At 39.8% G+C, this 13,939-nt stretch overlaps 1 protein-coding gene across 1 annotated transcript; it reads right to left on the bottom strand.

Moving 5' to 3' along the window:
- Positions 1-919: 919 nt before the first annotated feature.
- On the bottom strand, positions 920-3,052 carry LOC147894435 (uncharacterized). Its single transcript, XM_087385310.1, has 3 exons — positions 2,706-3,052; positions 2,325-2,586; positions 920-1,420 (listed from the first exon to the last, which is right to left on the bottom strand). Exons 1-3 carry the CDS (start codon positions 3,050-3,052, stop codon positions 920-922), a joined length of 1,110 nt encoding a protein of 369 aa, XP_087241436.1.
- Between the last annotated feature and the right edge of the window lie 10,887 nt (positions 3,053-13,939).

Here is a 13,939-nt window from a genome sequence, read left to right as displayed (position 1 = left end):
TAGATGCGCTTGTAAGGTTTTTTTTTAGTTCAGTAAACGTGTCTGTGTGCGCGTTTGTGGATGCTTTGTCTTGTTGTGAAAGGATACGGTGATCCTAAGATGTCCATATGAACCATGAACTCTGCAACTCTTCAATTTAAAGAAGCCAAGCAATTCATATCGAATGCGGAGCCTCATGAACCACGTGCCGATTGGGAGGTATCTATAATCAAAAGAATAGTGTCTTTGCACACTCATAGTCACAAAAAAAAATCAACATTCATATATCTTTTTTTAAGAACGGAATGAAATGTTAGGGACCACCCACCCGTAGAATCTGTTCAACTCAAGAATGTCAACCAACAGCTGTGTGGACGCATGTCATCCCCATCAAGGGGGATCTATTATAGCAAAAAAAGTCAGTAAACATAATGATGTTGGTTTAAGAATAAACAATACTCAAATATGACATCAACGCAATCATGCACCTGGCACTACCGTAGCAGAGTGAGTGATGAATGTGAAGCTCCTGTCCATCATATCTAGCTGCATGCAAGAGCATGTCCGTGGGTTTTTTTAAAAACTCGTCATCAATACATGGGCTATATTGAAAGTAATGTACAAACAGTGAAACATATGCTTTTACTTTTCAATGAAGAATGGCTAAATGTAGGAAAGCAACAACCATACATACTTGCTTTTATTGCTGCACTTACAGGACTTCCTTATACACAATGTTCCTAGTATATGGCACCCTTGAATTTTCATCAATGGCATCATCGGCCTTGTCTTGAACAAATACTTTGACAGCACTTGATGATCGCACACGTGAGAAAGCCACATATAATTGTTTGTGACTGAACATTGGTGCTGCCAAGTATAAGCCAAGCACGGTCATTGTTTGACCTTGGGCCTTATTGATTGTCATGCCGAATGCTAATCAAGTGGGGAATTGCCTCCTTCTCATATCAAATGGTAGTTGCAAATTGCTTGGAATGAAGGTTAACCTCGGAATGAACACCATGTCACCGATATGCATACCAGTGATGATCTCAACCTCCAACACCTTTGTGTGGAACTCTTTGCATATCAGCCGAGTATTGTTGCATAGTCCCTTCCGTGGATCCAGGTTGTGCAGCAAAATGATCAGAGCATTTATCTTCAGAATCAATTGGTGAGGTGGATAACCACCACTAAGGTCGAGGCTATTGAGGTACTCTATTGCATATAGAAATGAATCTGCATCTGTACTATTCATTGAATTTGCACTTAAATACTCCTTTCTTTCCCCTGCCATTGCATTTAGTGCTACATTATTGATTGCATCAACTTCAAGGTTTCGAGGTGCAAGAATCTCATGCTCTCCAAAGTATGATGCAAAGTTCACAACTTGCAGAAGTCCATTGTACACCCACTCAATCAAGCCCTCCATCGAGTTGTTCTGCAAAAGCATTTTATCCGGAATTACAACACTTTCTTTTGTGCCCTTGCTTTCCCCATTCCAATGTCCAAAACCCACTGCTTGAACTCACGTTCTAACATTCCATCACCACATTGAAGCACCCGCATGCTTTGTGTAAGCTTCAAGATCTTTGTGTGTCTCTAGATTATCGACTAACATAAAGCAGCATTTACGATGTCCCCTTGTCCAGCCTTTGGAACCACTGGCAAAATTTGTTGAAAATCCCCTCTTAGTAGTATTGCTTTACCACCAAATAGTTTATCGCTCGACATGATGTCTTGTAAAGTCCTATCCAATGCTTCAAAGTCATGTTGATGAGTCATGGGAGCCTCGTCGCATATTTTATTAACTTTGCTAGCCTCAAAACATTAGCAATGGCATTGTTCACACTAATATTGCAAGTGCTAGTGGCATGTAGATTCAATGAGATCTTGATTAAGCATGAGTGTGCCGTACGTCCATTGGAGAGCAACAGTGCCGCAATACCAGAAGATGTGCATGCCAATGCAATGTGCCCCTCCCCACATAATCGAGATAGCAAACAATTATAAAGATATGTCTTTCTAGATCCTCTCGGACCGTCTACAAAGAACACGCCACCCACGTTTGCATGAACAACTGCTAAAATCTGATCCTAGGCGACCAACTAACATGGACTCAGGGTTGCTTCCATTGTATGGGCGATTCTTGCCTATTGTTGAACATCAAACATCCTCTCCTCTTGCAATAACACATCTGCGACAAAATCTTTTGCTCTATCCACAACAGGCAAACCACTAAAATCTGCCAATGCTCACCCATGCTATCAAAGAATATGCTCCAAATGTGCAAGGCATTGCCATATTGCCATTGTGCGATGATGAACCAGATTCTCCACACTTACTTCCAATGCATGAAAAAAATCATTTGAAAGCTCCGAAGAGAAAATTTCCCATAAAAGCCAAGGAGATGTTGGCTCACAGAAGAGCAAAATTGTTGCAAAGAGTTGTCTCAATTGTGCACTATTCTGAACAAACATAGCCTCTTGCATACACACGAACCACTCTTCATCACTTTCCAATAAGCCTCTAGCAATGCATACTGCCTTGAAAGAGGGATAAAGCTGCCCTTCGAATGTGCGCAGGTCATCAAAAGACTTACAACCCCTGCAAATGTTAAGAAACATGCGCATGAAGTATTTCTCACCTACAGATGCATACATGCGGCCAATGGTATCCCCAACTTTCTTCGAGTCCACATCTTCCTAGTTTTGTTCCAAACCCACACGCCTGGAAAGTCTCTATAAAGCATATTGTTTGCATCAGGATGCATTGCATTGCATTCGAACCACTCTGTAAGACTGGTTTTTTTGTTTTGCTCCCTTTGTAGTACATCTTGTAAATTATCATCATCTCGAAATATCACACTATTCATCATCGGGAGATAAACTTGCAACCGTTGCACATCATGCTTTTCAGCGTGCATGGAGTATTCATAAATCCTCCAACATGCTTCTGAAACTGACACATAATGTGCATCCAAGTATTGTGTGATCTCATCAATAATACCATCATGCGGATTGTGCAGCTCTCCTTCCCCTCCTGCATGATTTACAACCTGCATCCTTACCATGGCCCTATCAAGACCTTTGTACACATATTTATATAGATACTTAATTGCAGTGATCATTGAACAAACCTCGACATTTATATGTGCCTTGTATTTCATGGAAAGAAAAGGATTAAATGGCACAATCCATAGGTTGTCCACCACACCATGTTTCACGTGTATCTTTTTACCATCATCTCGATGCATGTAGATAGGATAACCATCATTTCCCACCACAATACATTGAGAGATGGCATGTGGGTAACAACGGAAACATTTACCATCAATCATGCAAATGGCAAAGGGATTAAATATTACACTCACTAATGATGTCATGCAACTCCGGAAACAATGCTACATCAGGCAACTTTGCACATACCAATTTGTCATAGTGTGCAGTCTCTACTAGTTTGAAGGCACTTTCTAGAATCAGCAATATGTGCAAGTGTGGCAAGCCTCTCTTCTGAAACTCAATCATAGAAACATACCCAACTACCTTACCAAATAGGTCATCCCTTGTTAATGATTTCATTGTATCCTTGTGCTTTTCATGAAACACATGGGCGGTCAAATCGGGGTGGTCTTGTGGACTCTGGCCAAGTAACAATGCTTCAGATATTTCAGGCCATTTTGGGTTGCAAGTGAATGTAATGAACAAATCTGGTTTACCCCTTTTCCATACAATTGCCATACCATGCTGATACAATTGACACATATATCGGTGTCCTCTTATAAAAGAAGATGGCAACACAACCCTGTGCCCTGTCACGCATTGCCAAATAAGGTGTTTAACCCATTGACTGCATTTACCATGTCCATCAATCCTTGGTAAACTTCTACATGCAAAAATGCTTGATTATTAGGTATCCATAGCAATCTCGATTCCTCTATACTACTGTATGCATCAACCACGAACTATTGTAGTAATCTCCCTCACATAGAAGGCAACGGTTTGTATCAGACCTTGCTTATAGACGATAAGTGTAGTATTGCCTCTATGTCATGTACTTCTATCTTTGCACGCCGTGTTGACTAGGATCATCAACGTATGGGATACATACATGCCATCCATCTTCCCCTAGGAAACATAAGTACATACATGAGCAGCATGTATGATCGGTGCAAGTTAGATATTCACTGTATACGGCCATTGCAGCCTAAAATCTAGATGTCCCTATTACCAATGTCAAGATCATTCCCTTGCCTTGGCATAATAGCGGCAACCTTGCTAGCCATGGGAACCAAATATTGTCTGGACGTTGAACGGTTCTCACAAATAACCATCCTTAAGTCTTCATGTGGATTTCTTCTAACCATCTCCCCCATAGCTACCAATGCATTGGCATAAGTATTGCATGCATGTATCATTCTCTGCAAGGATTCCAAAATCATTGGATCCAAACCAAGCATCCAATCCAAGCAGTTCTGCAACTCGTGCTCTATGTCATATACATACAATTGTGTGAAACGTGGAATCTCATGCCTAGTATCATCAAGAAGCAAACTACCCACACAATGGTACACACTACCTTGGACCCGAAAGTTATGTATACCTCTATCCCTAGAAAACATTCCATCAACTTATGCACCTAATGGCACAAAAACTATCACACTATTGTACGCCCTTATGTTTTTCTTGAATGATCTACTTGTAGCATCATTCCCATGCAATAAAACTTGCGAAATCTCAGGTGGTTCTTGTAAAGGCAACAATGACACACGGCCAACATCACAAACAATGTTTACCCATTGCTTGTTGTGTTGCTTTTATGTGATTTTATATGATTTTTGGTGCTTTCATGTGCTTTTGTGTGCTTTTATATTCCTTGTGTACTTTTTTGTGCTTTTAAGTGCTTTCATGTGCTTCTGTGGTGTGCTTTTTTGTGCTTTTGTGTTGTGCTTGGTGCTTTTCCAGTACTTGAATGCATTTTATTGTTGTGATTTTGTGTGCTTTCATATAATTGGTTGTGCTTTTTTGTGTTTTCATGTGCCTTTTTGTGCATTATAGTAGTGTGCTTTTTTATGCTTTTATGTGCCTTGTGATTTTGCACTTTTCAAATTTTCTTAGAAGTGATTTTATGCTGTGCTTTTGATGTGCTTTTATTTTCATTTTGAAGAAGTGAACATCTGCTTTTATTTGCAGAAAGAATTATTCTTGAGGTTCAAATCAATGCATCTTGATGTAATTATAGGGCAACGTAGTTTCGAGAAGTATAAAACATATTTTGTGCACAAGCTGAAGGACATGTATACTTGTTGCTATATTCAACACATGCAAATGATATACTTTAAAGAGGCCATCAATCATGTTCGGTCCCCTTCGTTTGGTATGCATGGAGCAACATGTGCTTGTTCTTGCAAGATCTGCTTATGTGATAGAGAGAATGGTATATACGCAGTGTCAAATCATGTCTTCAATGGAATCACAATATTTTGGGAGTCATGTCTTTGTAGTAAGCTAGAAAATGCAGCATTTCATCAATTGGAAGGCTCATGGCACGTTGTGCGCAATGTAAGGCCGTTAGAGAAGATCTTAGATGCCCACTTAAAGTTGCAAGCTTGGGGTTGTCAATGTGCAGATTTTTGAGGCAAAACCAAGGTAGGAAAAGATCAAAAGAGAAAGATTTTGTCTATTAAACAAGTTGATGTTGGTACTTTGTTGACTATGGTAGAGCAACACATAGAAAGATTCATCACCCACAATTTTATCTTCAAATGGCACGTTGCCCAATTCAAGGAATGTCTCTCAAATTTTCCAAAAGATGTGATAGTATCAGTCGTTGATTTTGTTGAGAATTACTCATTCAAACAACAAAATGAGATCCAATCAACGCACTGGCACTCGGAACAATGCACTATCTTGATACATATCACCTACTACTGCAAACATGATCTGTGATAGAGGAGATGCACTTCTACATTTCTGATGTGACACTATTTGTGCAACATTGTTTTTTGAGTCATTGGAATTGGTGGAAAGAGCAAGGCTTGCAATTTAAAAGGCATTGGGTGTGGTCAAATGGGTGTGCAGCCCAATTCAAGGCTGCAAGGCCTTTTTTCTTTGTTGGAAGTTTCTATGCCCTCACAAACTTGGAGATGACATGGAATTTTTTCACCTTCGGACATGGAAAAGGAGAGCATGATGGAGATGGTGCAGTCATAAAGAGAGCACTCACCCAAGAGCAACTCAAAGAAGATAAATTTGTGTTATATAAAGTCTCTGATGTTGTGGCTTTTCTGAGGAATACACTAAATACAGCATCAAGTAGTACCTTCAATAAGAAGAAGGAAAACATAATACGAAGATTCTATTGGGAGATAAAAATTAGCAATGTAGATAGGTCCAAATAGTACAGTTGTGTACGATTGCTTGGCTCTGCACAGTGTATGTGGCTACAGCAAGAATGATCCAACCCAAATCAAGATCAAAAAATTAAGTTGCTATTGTCAAGTTTGTATGTGCAATGTGTGCCGGAGGTGTGTCAATAAGGACTATGTGATGAAATGGAATAAAAAATTGTTGAAACCTGTAGAGGATGATGCACCCGATGTTGAAGTCATAACAAAAGAACCCCTTTTTGAGGGTCACAAAGACTTCCTCAGTCATTTGTTGTGTGAAGGTGACAGCTTTGCTATTCTTGCAGAGCTTGATAATTGTGAAGGGGTAGAATTTTACATTTTGAAATACACAGAGAAAAGGCAAGTTGCCACACATATGGTGAAGGACAAATGGGGAGGAGAGTGCAAGCAAGGATTTGCATATGTTGCTAGTTTGTACTACAAAAAATGTGATATGTTCATCATTATCAGCTTCTGGTTGAAGGCCCCTTTGCGATCATTCTTTCTCATTTGGTAAAGTCCATTAAGTTTTCAATGGATGCTAGGAACAATGACAGCAACATGTACTACCTCTCTTCAGAGATGCATAAGGCCATATACAATGCAATGTTGGATATTTGTAATGAGACCTAATGCTATGAAGTTTTATGGAAGAAAATTCCTATTTTTTGTACCATTGCACATACATGTATGGCTTGTTCGCATAAATCCATGAACAAAGAATTCTACATCTTTCATATGTTCTTATGCTTATGTAGAATATCTCCTTGTGGTACTTTAAAGGGAAGCTTGATGTTTCATTGCTCATTTGTGAGCTGAAAACATACAAAGATACATGATATATTCAGAGGACACGTAAGAATAGTCTATTGTAATGACTTAAGATGAAATAATTCGTGAAGACTTATTGCAGGCAAATAATTAGGAAGCAAGGGATAATCTTCAAAGCCTTATATGCTCGGATGGGTAACAACTGTAACAATTTCCATATGTACAGCAATGACAACCCTGGATTGTGACACTAGTAGCTTCTATCATATGTTTTCCTCAAATGCTTGTGGGCTTCTCTTAACAGATTGTGACAGAATTGAAACATCACTGGAATAAATTCAGAATGTCACTTTTACTGTGATAGCATGTCACTGTACTAAAATAAATTCTAAATTTAAACTTTACGGGGAAAATGGAGAAAAAGTACATAATTTTGTATTAATAGAAACATTTACAATGCCTAGTAAACTGGGTTGTACAAGAACAAAACTGTAGGCTCTTAGTCAATATCAATCCACCCATGTGCGGGCTTCTCTATCTTTCCACCACGGCACATCTTCTGCTTCACAATTCAAATTATGGGGTCAAATCCCCCCATATGTAAGGCTACTTCCTTGCCAATGCCAACCTATTAGGTGAGTGCAACCACTTATAGAGCCACACACCGAGGTCACAAACCAGAAATCAGACTCCACCTGATCTTCGAACTTGGGCGAAATTAAGTAAGTGCCAGGTTTGTTCCCTTTGCATTTGTAGAGGCTATCATCCAGCAACAAAGTGTTCTCCTTCGTATACTGGGGAAACACCTCCCAAAATGTAGATAGTCACTTGAAGAAAATTGGTTTCCCATTTGCAAATGGGAATGCTGCCTTGTGACATAGGTCTTGGGATAGTAAGCCTAAAAGCTTCTCTCTGATATCCCCAAAACACAAGTCTACTCTCCTGAAAACATTTGTGCTTGATGCACAACTCCATATGTATATATCAAAAAACTCGCGAGCCAACACCAAAAATGCCTTTGCATCTTTCTTGACATAGTGTGTGATACCTCTACCTTCAGGAACCCTAGCAAAGCATGGGGAGTATACGAGTAAGGTCTCCCCTCTCCGTGCATTTATTGTAAACATGAGCACACCATTCAGATCGACAATCAATGCAGGATTTTGAACATTGCACTTGGGAGCCCTACCATAATATATCTGCACATTAGCTTCCTCCTTTGTATTTGCTTGGGGATCTGCTGGATTAGGCTATGTATCACGGTGCACAACATCATTAGGCAGTGCAACATCAGGTTCTGAAACATCAGGCTATGGTATATCGAGTTGTGAAACATCAGGCTGTGGTATATCATTAGGTTGTGCAACATCGGATTGTGAAATATCTGGTTGTACATCATCGGTCATCGGGCTGTGCAATATCTAGCTGTGCATCATCGGGCTATGCAATATTTGGCTATGCATCATTGGGTTGTGCAATATCTGGCTGTGCATCATCAAGCTGTGCAATATCTGGCTGTGCAATGTCTGGCTGTGCATCATCGGGCTATGTATCATCGGGTGTCTCCAAATTACCGCTAGCCTTTGCATCATCACTGGATTTTCTCTTTGGCACTCGTGCTATTGCATTTAATAAAAAGTGCTACTAAGTTCATACCAAAAGCATTCACTGAACATGAAACTAAAATTATACTCCACATAACAAAAGCATACACCAAACATAGCTTTTGCATACAGTCAATTAAACAAGGAGTTGGAGGAGAGATAGAAATTCATGGAAGGGCCGTGCTACAATATGGGAAAATGCCAACGCACACACTCTTACATGCCTTTTGTTTTCCTCTTTGGAAAAGAACAAGGCAAATCTTTGGAGCCCTTTTTTTTCCTTGAATGCAAGAAAGAGGATAGAGGTACTTCATCCTCTGCCTCTTTATCTTCACCATCCTCTTTGAGAGCTTCCTCCTCAATCTGTGCTTTCCTCCTAGGAGACTTGTCTTCTTTGGAGACACATGTGCACCCTCAATTTTGGCATGCTGCTTTGATGGTGTGGCCTCTGGTGGTCTCTGCTAGTCCTCAGCGTGCTTAGATGGCGTGGTCTCTGATGTTCTTAGAGGGCTTTCCTTCCTGGAACCAACACTGCTCCCCCTCTTTCCATGCAGTTGTTGCATAAACTCGCATTCACTTCTAGATGCGAACCCTCCGCAGTCTTCAACAAAACCACTATGCATCTCCTCCAATGTTCCTCCTAGATTTTTCAAATTTGGGTTTTTATGCAGATCATCTGGGTTTTGCTTAGCTTCAGTGGTGTTATCTACAATATTTTGCATGGTTGCACTAGAAAATTATTTTGAAAGAAACAATGGACATTAGCAAACAACTAAACTAAGCATTGGTAAGAAGAAATGATAAGAAGAAAATGCAAACAATTGCCTACAGTGGATAAATATATGTGTTACCTTTTTCAGGAGCAGGCAATCCAAGCATCTTCTTCACCCTTGGAGGAACTGTTTGCAGACAGTTGTTCTCTACACATATCCCTTTCACCAAACATATGTGCACAAAGCACAAAAAGTGGTAGACATGTTTGTAGGGCAGTGAGAACACCTCCAAGCACGAAGAATCAAAATCGAAACCACATGCAGAACATGTTGTGTATGGTCCAATGAATACTTTATCGAACACTACAACAGTTGGTGTGACAGGCTGTGGAGAAACTGTAAGCTGCAAGGAGTGTTCTGCCCACTCCTTAAGTTGCACACAGTAGTTATACTATTGTAGCACTTGTTTGTATCTCTCCTACTGCGAATCGACCACACTCTGCACATAAATCCACATGAAAGCACCATAAACCACATAAAAAAGCACATGGAAACAAAAGCACATAAAAGCACAAGCAAGCACATGGAAGCACATGGAAGCACAAGCACAAGCACATAAAAGCACAAAAAAAGCACACAAAAAAGCACATGAAAGCACATGGAAGCACAAGTGAGCACATAAAACAAACTTGAAAGAACATAAAAGCACAAAAAAAGCAAACAAAAAAACACATGAAAGCACATGGAAGCACATAAAAGCACACCTCAAAGCACATAAAAGCACACAAAAGCACACATAAACGCACAAAAAAAGCACAAAAAAAGCACAATAAAGCACATGAAACTACATAAAGCACATATAAAGCACACATGCAAGCACATAAAAACACACTTGAAAGTACATAAAAACACAAAAAAGCACATAAAAGCACACTTCAAAGCACATAAAAGCACAACAAAACACATGAAAGAAAACTTGAAAGCACATAGAAGCACCAAAAAGCACATAAAAGCACATAAAAGCACATGAAAGCACACCTCATTGCACATAAAAGCACACAAAAGCACAAAAAAGCACACATAAAAGCACAATAAAGCACATGAAACTGCATAAAGCACATACAATGCACAAAAAAACACATGCAAGCACATAAAAGCACACCTACAAGTACATAAAAGCACAAAAAAGCACATAAAAGCACACCTCAAAGTACATAAAAGCACAAAAAAACACATGCAAGCACATAAAAGCATACCTGAACGCACCAAAAAGCACATAAAAGCACACCTCAAAAAACACAAAAGCACACATAAAAGCAAAATAAAGCACATGAAACCGCATAAAGCACATACAAAGCACAAAAAAACACATGGAAGCACATAAAAGCAAACCTAAAAGTACATTAAAGCACATAAAAGCACACCTCAGAGCACATAAAAGGACAAAAAAGCACATATAAAGGCATAAAAAAACACATGCAGGCACATAAAAGCATACCTGAAAGCACATAAAAGCACCAAAAAGCACATAAAAGCACACCTCAAAGCACACAAAAGCACAAAAAAGCACAAAAAAAAGCACACATAAAAGCACAATAAAGCACATGAAATCACATAAAGCACATACAAAGCACAAAAATACACATGCAAGCACATAAAAGCACACCTAAAAGTACATAAAAGCACAAAAAAGCACATAAAAGCACACCTCAAAGCACATAAAAGCACAAAAAAGCACACATAAAAGCATGAAAAAACACATGTAGGCACATAAAAGCATACCTGAAAGCACATAAAAGCACCAAAAAGCACATAAAAGCACACCTCAAAGCACATAACAGCACAAAAAAAGCACACATAAAAGCACAATAAATAATAATAAAGCACAATAAAGCACAATAAGACACATGCAAGCACACCTAAAAGCACAATAAAGCATAATAAAGCACATACAAAGCACAAAAAGACACATGCAAGCACAATAAGACACATGCAAGCACATAAAAGCACAAAAAGGCACACATAAAAGCATAAAAAAACACATGCAGGCACATAAAAGCATACCTAAAGGAACATAAAAGCACCAAAAAGCACCTCAAAGCACACAAAAGCACAAAAAGCACAAAAAAAGCACAATAAAGCACATACAAAGCACAAAAAGACACATGCAAGCACATAAAAGCACACCTAAACGTACATAAAAGCACACCTCAAAGCACATAAAAGCACAAAAAAACATATGCAGGCACATAAACGCATACCTGAAAGCACATAAAAGCACACCTCAAAGCACAGAAAAGCACAAAAAAGCACAAAAAAAGCACACATAAAAGCATAATAAAGCACATGAAATTGCATAAAGCACAAAAAGACACATGCAAGCACATAAAAGCACACCTAAAAGTACATAGAAGCACATAAAAGAACACCTCAAAGCAAAAAAAAGCACACATAAAAGCACATAAAACACATGCAAGCACATAAAAGCACACCTAAAAGCACATAAAAGCACCAAAAAGCACATAAAATGAATCTGTAGACAAAATCAATGCTGCCTTCATCAATATGTCCCTTGAGGGGTCCCCTTTAGGGGCAAGGGACATATTGACAAACGAGTTTAGGTGGCCCTTGCCCCTAAAGGGGACCCCTCAAGGGCCACCTAAACATATTTCAATAGAGGTCGTACAAGACTCAAAGCACAACACAACAATACATGAAAGCACATGCAAGCAAACAAAAGCACAGAAAGACACACTGAAGAGAAAAATAAGCACAAGAGAAATACCTTTTTATCTACGACTATCTTTCGAATACCTTCTACATTTGGTTGGGAGTATAGCACTTCTACTTTCGATAGCAACTCATCGCAGGCAGGAGCGCTTTAGTTCAAGTAGGCCTGCCTAGATCTTCGATATGTTGGAGGCCTTGGAGGACAGCCCCTCAGCCCTGCGGAGTTCTGAAGATGATAGCTCAAAAGAGGCATGTGCCTCATGGAGCAATTCCCTCCTACTTTCCACTCTTGCCCGAGCCACTTTAACATTGGCAATCAGGTCAGCCAACTCTTTCCTACCAATACCAGCATGCGGGAATCTAGGCCTACTAGTGATGGCGATGCTAGAGATTCGATTCAATGATGAAGGTGCAGGGTTGGATGTTGTCGACCTTGTCTCACAGTCCTTGCATGCTAGACCCCTCCCTAGTCATCTTTCCTTTTCCTCCCACCGAGCAATCTTCGCCCCCAAATCACCATGCTTCTCTGCGAGTTGCATAGCCTGCTCAGCAAAGTGGGCCCAATCGACTAACATAGGGCTATGATCATTTTGATGCAATGTGAATGCCTTTGCAAAAGACTGCCCGACCTCCTTGTTTTTCGGGGCATCTTGATAGACATGCTAGTGCAACTGCATGAATTCTTGCAAAAACTATGGCTTCACTTCACTGCACTTCACCTACTTCGAAGGTGCTGGCCGTGGGCATTTAAAAATGTGCTGCCACACCTCCTCACTGACATTAGAGTTTGTACCTGATTGAATGGTTCGAGGGTCCAAGCCCTCAGAACTCAATCCATTGTGACAGCTGAATTCGTCTGTTGTCCCATTAGGGAATTTTGGACTCAAGAAGGGCCTCATAAGGAGTGGATTAGCAAAATGGATTATGAACTAATAAGGCCTACAAAGGGTCCCCTCACCCCATATGAGGACCAAAAAGTACATCTCCCTAGGTAAGCATTAGATCACTAAACCAAATGTACTTTGATGTTAATTAAAATTGCATTTCAATATTTCTTGTGGACATTTGATTAATTGGCTCTTTTTTTAAAAACAAGCGTTGAATTTTGTACTTGTGGACCCAACAAGGGTGGGCGATGAGAAAAGTTTGGGGGAGCGACCTCATGGGAGTTCAAGGGGAATTTCAAAAACCCCTTAAATAAGTTTTTTTCCCCAAAACAAACACCCCTCCTCTTTACGTAATTTTTTCCTAAAGTTGAATGAAAAAACCCAATGTTTTAATGAACTAAGTAAATGTTTTGATAAATATCACTTCTTTACAATGCACGTGGTACACTAAAATTTTGTGAGGTTAACACGATAACAAATAGAGGGGGGGCAGGAGGGGTTGAGGGGGGGTAAAGGGGGAAGAAGGGGGGGGGGGGGGTTCTAACTAATAATGATGCACAAATTAAATATACCCCTATATATATGCAAATACCTTCATTTTCTTAGTACCACCAATACTCTCTCATACTAGTACATTACTTCCTATCGTCACATTTCCCATAGCCCCACCATCACCGACATGGCAAAAACAAAGCAGACTGGAAGACCGGTTGATTCCAGAACAAAGCTGCCAATCCCTCCCGATGTATATAATGCAATGATCGAAGAAAGAAGAAAGAGGAGGCAGGACGAGGAGGAGGAGGAGAGGACAGAAACAATGAGCAAATAGATGTTGATGAAGAAGATCATGGGGAGCAATCCAATCCT

This window comes from Dipteris shenzhenensis, chromosome 14 (genome assembly GCF_047967505.1).
Source record: "Dipteris shenzhenensis isolate YYH24624 ecotype China chromosome 14, Dip_SZ_1.0, whole genome shotgun sequence".
Taxonomy (NCBI): domain Eukaryota; kingdom Viridiplantae; phylum Streptophyta; class Polypodiopsida; order Gleicheniales; family Dipteridaceae; genus Dipteris; species Dipteris shenzhenensis.
Note: the sequence above shows the minus strand (reverse complement) of the source record. Positions and strands in the feature narration are given on the sequence as shown.

Coding starts and splice junctions, on each gene's coding strand:
- LOC147894435 (XM_087385310.1), bottom strand. CDS start 3,052: ATGGTAAGGATGCAGGTTGTAAATCATGCAGGAGGGGAAGGAGAGCTG. Junction 2,587..2,705: donor TATAGAGACTTTCCAGGCGT/GTGGGTTTGGAA, acceptor TAACATTTGCAG/GGGTTGTAAGTCTTTTGATG. Junction 1,421..2,324: donor ATTTTTTTCATGCATTGGAA/GTAAGTGTGGAG, acceptor ATGCTTTTGCAG/AACAACTCGATGGAGGGCTT.